Source organism: Danaus plexippus, chromosome 25, assembly GCF_018135715.1.
Source record: "Danaus plexippus chromosome 25, MEX_DaPlex, whole genome shotgun sequence".
Lineage (NCBI taxonomy): Eukaryota > Metazoa > Arthropoda > Insecta > Lepidoptera > Nymphalidae > Danaus > Danaus plexippus.
In genome coordinates, this window is record NC_083553.1 from 3,917,445 (window position 1) to 3,927,482 (window position 10,038).

Sequence of the window (10,038 nt, forward strand, 5' to 3'; positions counted from 1 at the left end):
AAACCAATAAAAAAATATGATTAAAACTCATAATATCATAAATTATAAAACACACTTTTATTTGCGTATGTATCTAGCGAAAAATTGAATTTAAATATAAATCGTATACCATGACTTAGAAATTGTTAGACACAGTAATCTTTGAATCTGAAGTGTCATCACTGAACACTGATGGTTGAATTAGCGATTTATAATTTTGCAGTAACGTGATGTTGTAACGTCACATTATTTTTATTAATATATTTATTGTAGAAACGAAGAAAGCCTGTTGTAAATGCTATGATATAGGTAAACTTGTGTGTTATGAAAACAGTTCTGTAAAAATGGCAGATCAATTACTTATTCATGATGATATTAAACTGTAAGTATATTTTGTATTAATTGTATTATCACATTTTTATTTAAAATTAATTTTACTAAATAGGTTCTTTTCCGGCTTATAAACTTATTAATATTTGCAACAAAACATTTGTACTATTAAATTTAAAGTTTTTTTTACTACGAATTCATTATAAATATTTGTAGGTACACTACTTCAGACAAGTTCTACTTCGAACCAACAATCAATCCCACTGAAGTGCTGGTAATTGATAGAATTACTGGCGAGGCCACTGTTAAAGGTAAGAAAATGAGACATAACACAACATAACATAACAACCAACAGTACTTAAAGCTTTAAAATTTGAACCAATATTGAGCCGACATTTAAATTAGCCGAATTAATAATGCAAAATTCATAACGAGCGGGATTAAAATCTGCTTGGGTAAAGCAACTACTTATGTTTAACAATATAGCAACTGGAATGTAATATTTAGAAGGTAGTTTTGAGTCCTGCTTGCTAAGTGCCAATGAATGTTTATTTTATATTTTCTAATTTAAATGGTAATACATAAATATACATTTATTACACACAGATAATAAATCATCAAAAGCAATATATGATATAACTAAATAAGTTTTATTTCCCTAACAATGAATAAATGAAAAAAACTGGCAAAAGTCTTAGATCTACTTATACCCATTCAGTATTCACTATGGATACAAAAATTCATTTTTTACATTGAATCGGTATATTAAGTAGGTCATAAGTGATAATAAATAATACTTCAGTGTGAACTTATCTTATTAGATGAATTACAGCTGTTAATCAAAATTATTACAAAACTTGTTCAACCTAGTATGGTATCTTTATACAATATTTCTGACATATTTGAAAATTATTGCTCAATTTTAAGAAATGTTATGAGGTGGTAGAGCCTAGCTGTGGTCAAGTTACTACAGATCAATTAAGGGTTGGCTCGACTCGGGAAGTACCACCCTCTCACACAAGATCGGCATGAAGTAGCCTTTAGTGACTATGTTTTATCCGATGAGTGAGAGAGTGAGTTGCCCTTTCCCCATTCCCACCCTTTCCTGCTATTTCCTTATTCCCACCCCTCCCTTTTCCTTAATAATCAAGGTTGGCAACGCATTCGCAACATTTATGTTGTGAATGTCCATGGGCAACGGTCACTACTGCTCATCAAGTGGGCCACCTTTCATATAAAAAAGAAATTTTTGCTGAAATAATGTATTTTTGACTTATAAGGCATTAAAAATGGAAATATACAAATTTATTTTAAGCATTATTTACTTGAATAATCTATTAAAATCATATATGTATATCACACAAACTTACATTTATATAAATAAGACATTATATATATTATAGGTAATGATCGGCTAAAATTACTATTTTTATTGTACCCACAACTTAATTTCTTCTAAACAGCTGATAAAAGATCTCTGACCTTTATAATCCTACTAATATCATAAACAAGAAAGTTTGATAAATTAATGGAAAATCACTTAATGAATTTTGACATAACTTTACAATAATATAGCTCAGATATCGGGATAACACAGAAGTATTATTCCCGGGAGACCATGTCTTACCAATTATATTTTATTTGAAGTCCACTAACGCAGACTATAGCTGTCACTGCCATAAATATCATATGTATTAATTTTCACATTACACATTTCCCTCTATAAAAGAGTTACAGCCTTAAACCAGTATAAGATAAACATACAGATCATAAAAATGATCGAATGTGTTTGTATTACTAAAAATTGTTGTCAAAAAATTCGATGAAGAAATTAATTTGGGATAAAATTTATTATTTATAGTTAAGCCAATAAAGATATAAAATAAAATATGTAAGCACTTCCCATATAGCCAATTTATACATATTTGTATTATAATAATATATATATATATATCTGTTAAAGGAAATATTATAAATAAGATGAATAAAATATAATTATTACGAGTACTTTTTAAGAAAATAAATTGTTATTATTTCAGACATAAATGCAGTAAAGATCCCAATACCGGCTAATGCCTACAAGCCGGTGTGTGGCTTCCTTGGATCCATCAAGCTCATATCGGGATTATATTTAGTTGTTGCTAAATATAGAATACTGGTAAGTTGTAATATCATGAAATTACATACATTACATCTATATATATATATATATATATATATATATATATATATATATATGTAATCAGCATATTTAAAGCCAGTCACCATAACATCACATATATATTTTTTTCAACAGGTAGGTAAAATAAATGGCCAAGACATATATCAGTTGGCCGGCACAGACATAATACCATATGCGCGGTCCAATACACATCTTACAAGCAAACAGGTTAGTATATAATATACCTTTATAATGATATTAAATACAAAGGAGTTTTTATATATATAAATATATAGCACTATCTGTATGAATGCATTGTAAACATAGCATTTAAAATTTATTGGACAAGAAAGATTTGTGTATAAAATACTGTGAAACTGTCAGTATTGAGTTTTAATGGTTTATTGTTTAATATGTTGCTTATATTGTAGGTAGAGGATAATAACACATATGAGCGTATGCTGCGTTCGGCTTTGGATACTCCTGGTATGTATTTCTCATACGGCTACGACCTGACCCACTCTATGCAGAGATTGCATTCGGTTGCACCGGATTTCCATAAGGTATGTCATGTTCTCTGTCTGAATATATATATATATGTGGTTACAGTACATAGAATTTCGTCTGTAATACTGACATGAAGATTGTCAACCTAACCAAAAAAATTTATTAGTTTTTTAAACAATTATTATTAAGTCCCTTCTATTATCATATTTTTTAATTTGTATGTTGATTTGCTTTTACTATATATGTATGTATATGTAAATTTTTGGCTGCAGATGTCGCTGGCTAGCCGAGCTGATTCCAGGTTCCTGTGGAACGGTCACCTGTTGAAGGAGTACTCTCACCAGCAGTTCGCGAGGTTCGCTCTACCCATCATACAGGGCTGTATCCTTTTATAAAGATCTCGTCAAGAAAAATTACAGTTCTTGTATGAAAGATAAATTGCAAAAAAAAAAAATTTTATAAATTTTTTATAAAAATATATATTTAGATAATAATAATAGTATTATCAGTCTAAGTAAAACAGTTTAGAATTATTTTTTCACTGCTATTTGTACACTTAGATTAAGAACACTTTTATTTTATTATGTTAGCGGAAAAGGTCTTCTGTGCCCTGTCTGCTAATTAAAAATGTCTCAACTTTAATTAAATAAAAATTAATCTTTTATAATATTAGTTAATTTGTTCTAGAGTAGTGATACCCAAATTTTTAAAGGTAGTTTTAAAACCGTACAGCAACTAAATTCAGTCAAGTAATGGTGGAGATAATATACTAAGATTTATATTATTAATGATTATTTATAAAACTTTTTTATTCTCTATTTTTACCAAAAAACAAATACCTTTAATATTTCCTATAACCTGGAGCAGTTGTGGCAGTGAATCGTGTCAGTGTGAAGGGCCATCAGCTGATCTGGTCCCTGGTCTCCCGGAGGAGTGTGGAGAGGGCTGGCACCAGATTGTTTACTAGGGGTATCGATGGACAGGTACAAGGATATGAACTGCACATTAATTAGGATAAAATTGGGAGAGGAATTGTTTTTTACATTGGGAATTTAGAGCATTTCACACTATGTTCTGATATACATATAATAAAAAATTCTTGAAACTATGTGAAAAGTTTATAGAAAATAAAAAAAAGTGTTCATAGATAGGCAGAATACACAATTCAAGCGTTTTTAAGCAACAATCATAATACATTAGGAAATTAATAGACTCGGATAAATAGGTATTTGCTATTGAAGTCTGCAATATAAACAATTTCTATAGGGCAACGTAGCAAACTTCGTGGAGACGGAACAGATCATAGAGCGTGGTGGTGAGAAGTCGTCATTCCTGCAGACCAGAGGTTCGATACCGCTGTATTGGAGCCAATATCCTGACCTCAAGTACAAGCCGGCTGTAGCTCTCGCTCCGGAGGATCACGTGGCCGCCTACACCAGACACCTGCGGGATCAGCTCCAGCGGTATGGGAACCAGGTCCTGTTGAATCTGGTGAGTTGATCAAAGCATATGATAAGATTGAGGGTAATAAGAAATCTAGTTGATATCATCATCATTATCCCATCGGAGCCCACTGCTGAGCAAAGGCCTCTTCTCACATGGAGAAGGTTAGAGCATTAATCGATAAACGGGTTGGCGATTGCAATTTTATAATTTGAAATTATAAGACCAAGTTTCCTCAAATTGTTTTCCTTCACCGTCCGTCGGTGGGGTCTAAATACTCTTAGAAAGTACGTATGGCTCGGAAAAGATCACATTGGAACTCGCCAGGTTTCGAACCCGCGCCCTCACGTATGAGAGGCGGGCCTTTAACCTCCAGGCCACCACGACTATTAGTGATATCATTGGTATACAATGATTTATAAATAGTGTGTTTTATATAAAGACGCTTCAAATTTCTTATGAAATACTAGAGACGTGCTTCTGCATACTATTCTTATGTGGTCTTCTTTAATAACATAATTCTTTTTGGTGACTATTTTCCTCAAACTATTCAACTATATATATTCAGATAGCATAGAGATCTCAGCTGGAAGTCGAGAAGCTTCTATCGATATTTCGGCCTGGATTTCTATTTCTTTCTATTTAGTTGACCAAACAACTGTTCGTCCAACCAGATGTTCAGTTATTACCAAAACTCATGGACACCTGCAACACCTGAAATATCACATTCTAATAGCTGTTCACAATTATCTTCTAATATTAACCTGAATCTACTTCAAATACATCAGATCGATCAGCACGGTAAGGAAGAAGCGCTGGAGCGTGGCTACCGCGCAGCTGTAGCAGCAGCAGCCCTTCCAGCTGTACGCTACGAGCCCTTCGACTTCCACGCGGAGTGCCGCCGGATGCGCTACGACAGGCTCTCCGTGTTATTGGATCGCGTGGCCCACGAACAGGTGCTGGGATGTCACTTAATGCTTAGACCTTGAGGCTTTGACACTGTGAAGTGTAATACGCGCCCTTGAATCGTTATATTACATTCCAAGACAGTGAAATTAACCTTGATACTATTAAATGTGTTTTATATATGGAAAACTATGAAAAAGTCTAAACATTAATTATTTACTGCGACGTTACAAACTTGTGGTAATAGTAGGTACTTAGGTAGGTAGCTCGAGAGCGGTTTGAAATATGTATTTGATAATAGGGATGATATGAAATTTATCTTAATAGATTTTCTAATTATCTGTTCCTACTGCTTCATTTTAATTTCTTTATGCTACTATAAATTATGGATTACACGTGTACTATGTGTCTAATGTCCTGAATTCTCTATAGAGGTAGTTGCAAAAACACGGCGGCTTATCCAGTAAAAGTAAAAGAAAGCAATACACGAAAAATAGCTGATGAATGAATGAATGGAGATGTAAAAAGCACGCTAGATGTTAGGCATTTGTTTTTTTCTACAAAACCAAGTGGGATGTTTGGTTCTGATATATAAATAGTTAGATCTGAGAAACAAAAAAAAGTGGTCTTTCAAGGGTCGAAGGTACAGGTTTTTCTTGCAAAATAATGGCAACCCATCCGTAATTCTCTTTATTTTGCCGGTGTTCATGGTCCTCGGTAACCATTCTCCACTAGATGGATTCTTTTGCTCCTTTACTATCGTAAATACATATATATAATCTGTGTCGTTATTGCAGACAGAGTTCGGTTACTTCGTGTCGCGCGGCGGGACGGTGCTGCTGCGCCAGTCGGGCGTGTTCCGTACAAACTGTGTCGATTGTCTCGACCGCACTAACGTGGTCCAGAGCCTGTTGGCGAGGAGACAACTCCTGGCGGTGCTGAGGCTGCTGGCGGTCACCACGGATGATGACCAGGACACGCACTTCGATAGCCTCTTTAATTCGGTAATATTTAGTTTATTAAACCTCGTATATTCTCACATATCGCTCTCAATATCCATACTAAAAGTTCGCATAGTCACACTAAAGACGGACAGTTTGCTGTATTTTATTTACAAGTATGAGTTATTACATTTACAGTAAATAATATATTATTATTAGATAACAAGTCTCCGTACACGATAGTATTTAGGTATATAGGTCCACATTTAGTTTAACGGTACCATCTTGGCAGTCGTTGGTACTTCGTTCAGATAATGGACAAGTAAAAGCCAAAATTACAACCAAAAAAGAAAAAAGAAAAGTAAAATTCGGATTTCTATGTCAATATTTTTAGTATTCATCCCAAAAGAATCGGATGCCCTTGTAGTATTTTTCTTAATTGACTCTAATTTAATGAAACATACACATCAAGTGAAAATGTAACAGAAGTTGGTTCAAATATAAATAAAAAAATCATTGATAAAATTAATTAAATTTGTCTATTAGTTAGTGGAATTTCAATATTGGAGTTTTAGTTTTAACTAGTCTTAGTTGAATTAATAATATATTTATATATATATATAATACGCTCCTTTAGTTAAGTCTAACATAGACAGCAGATATTTCCTAGAAAATAATTTTGATACAATCAACATGATTCAAATGGCAAATGACAAACATTTGATGAAAGATTTTGTATCAAACACTTTGTTTACCTGTTTTTGCAGGTGTGGGCCGACCATGCAGATATGATCTCCACTCAATACTCCGGCACTGGTGCCCTAAAGACAGATTTTACTAGAACTGGCAAACGGACCCGTCTTGGTCTGTTGAGAGATGGTATCAACTCACTCACCAGATACTACAAGAATAACTTCAGCGATGGGTTCAGACAGGTTAGTCATATATATATAGTTAATGTTACTACAAATATATAGTGTACAAATACTCAGTAGGAAATCTCGTTGGTGATTGATAAAACCAGACTTATAAAATGGGTATAAGACAATACTACACGGTTTAACCCAAAGCAGTCTACATCGTTAACTTAATATACTGTTATTAAGATATTTACAAGTTAATATATTTTCACACCTACCTCTGGGAGTACTATATGTGATGATAATCTTGAGAGGATTTTTCTCAACCAAAATAACCTTGGTCAAGGTTTATTTTTCATAGCAATTCATCATAATGTAAACTACTTATACAGAACTAAATAATGAAATAAATAAAATTATAATGTATGTATTGTATTTTTTTATTGCGGATATCCAGGATGCCATAGATCTGTTCCTGGGCAAGTATACAGTTGTTGACGGAGAGGGCAACACCGCACTATGCCCACTGAGGAGACAACGAGACTGGAAGTATTTTACTGTGAGTTAATATGACTAATTAATACAACGCTAATATATATATATATGTACAAGTCATATATACATATATATATATTTTTTAAAGAGATGTCTATAAGAGACAAGTTGATATAATGTATACATTTCTTATCCAAGTTACATGTTTGGTACAGGGAAATAAATATTATTGTCTTATATATTTGTTATATATATATAATATTTTCCCAGTTGCCGTCACTCCTACTTGTGGGTCTGTCCATGATGTTCGCGGGGACTCTATTGCCACGTGGATCGGGTCTTCTGATGTACCTCATGTTCTGGGGGGCATGTGTAGGAGCCACTATCAACTTTATATTCAGGTGACCATTATATATATGAAAATACAAAGCATACAAAATATGCCATATTTATTAGTGTTCTAACTGTTTTGGTTCTAATATATGTTTACGTATATACATATGTTTTATGTTTGTTTAGACATGGTCCCGAGTTCGTGGACTGGCCACGACTAGAAGGCGTGAACCCTCGCAGGCCGCTGTCTTCTTTATGATAGACCAGCCGCTCCTAGTCGTCTCTGTCGTGTAGCACACACACAAACATACATATACACACACATACAACAATAGAAGTGTTAAATACATTCAGCACGATGGATATTGTGATGTCCTCATACATACAATAACCTTACATAACAGTTCTTACAGATGGATTGCTATATGAGATAATTTGATTTTGGAAAAAAGTTGTATGAATGGACTGAAAAGGTTTTATATTTACCAACAAAACCATACCAAGATTTAATCGGATTATAATATATACGGGAAATGTCTATTTTTGTTGTCAACACTCTTTGACCTCTTTATATCTGATAATATAAAATAATAGACTCCGCTTCACATTTTCAGATCATTACAAAAGACCTTTGCACTGTCACATTATCAATATTGCCAACATAAAAAATTTAATATTGCCAACTTCTTTGTATTTTTGCACTTGTACATGAATTTAACGAAAACGTGTCTAATACCTCATATTTTAGAGTACACTATTGCTTAAGAGATATATTTTTTCTGATATTTTCATTGTGATAATACAGATCATATAGATTAGTCAAGCAAAAAGTGATTGCATTGATGGAAACAGTTTTAAAATTTAGTACTTTTTTTTATACATACATAAAAACCGTCAGAATATAAATTGATTATTCTTCTACTGTATATTGTAACTGCTTCTATTGATGATAAATTGATGCGCTGGTTATATCTATGTATTATCTGTATGTGAGTGATCATTCATTCCATTTATTAAATTGATATAAATTTTTTTGAGTAATATTATTATTCCGTCAAGTATTTTTTATCTGTCCTAATACTGATTGTGTTGTGATGTGCACTACTAACCCATGTGACATATTTCACACGGATTAAAGCTGTTTTATTATGTATTTTTCATTAGAATTTTTCTTGTTTTTTTTTTCTATATGGAAACTACATTGAGCATTTGATATTTTTTATATATGTACCATAAAAAAATAATATTAGTGTTCCTATGTTTGCTATGATATTCATATATATGATAAACGCTTTACAAGTACATTTGTGTGAAATATAAATAAATCAGACGACTCGGGAGTGAGGAACATCTTTATGATAACATTGTTTACTGTATTATATGTCTTATGTTACGGGATTAAAGTTTATATTACTTTGCAGAGTCTTTCGTGTATATAATCATTACTTCATTAGGATATATCTGATGAAATTGTATTGAAATTTGAATTTTAATTGTATGTATGTTGGAGTTCACTGCAATTGTAATTTAAGACAGTTTCCAATGTTATTTATAAAGATATGTTAATTTTACTAATTAGTTAATGTTGTAAGAATTGTATCCCATTGATTTTCAGTGGACGATTTAATGTAACTTATTTGTAATTTTTATTAAATCTATCTCTATTGTTTATTTTAATAAAGCGTCTGGTCTTATTTCTGTGTTTTATTTGAAAATTATTTTAAGTATGCAATTATACTATTAGTTAATGTATAGCAAACGTTTTTTACTCGTCCATACTGTCTGATACGCGAGTTTTGGTACGCAAACTTTCCATTCAATTATTTCGTATCGTTCTGAATATTTTGTAGATTTTATAATATCTTTAATAAAATTCAAAAGTAAAAAAAGCTATAAAAACATGAATGAATGCCATTTGGAACTATCCTCTGGCCATTTTTTTTTTTACAAAATTATGGCTTCCATAAGTTTTATGGAGTTTCAGTTTTTAATTAAGTAAATGTTATTACTCACAATAATTGCAATAATTGATTCATTAAATTTTATAATATTAATGTTTGATGTTGCTAATATACTTAATATG

At 32.1% G+C, this 10,038-nt stretch overlaps 1 protein-coding gene across 1 annotated transcript; it reads left to right on the plus strand.

Moving 5' to 3' along the window:
- Window positions 1–145: 145 nt before the first annotated feature.
- On the plus strand, window positions 146–9,649 carry LOC116775112 (phosphatidylinositol-3-phosphatase SAC1). Its single transcript, XM_032667931.2, has 14 exons — window positions 146–361; window positions 526–620; window positions 2,349–2,467; window positions 2,606–2,698; window positions 2,902–3,033; window positions 3,250–3,358; window positions 3,845–3,960; window positions 4,244–4,468; window positions 5,209–5,376; window positions 6,124–6,330; window positions 7,035–7,202; window positions 7,585–7,686; window positions 7,893–8,023; window positions 8,142–9,649. Exons 1-14 carry the CDS (start codon window positions 324–326, stop codon window positions 8,212–8,214), a joined length of 1,776 nt encoding a protein of 591 aa, XP_032523822.1. The 5' UTR covers window positions 146–323; the 3' UTR covers window positions 8,215–9,649.
- Window positions 9,650–10,038: the final 389 nt, after the last annotated feature.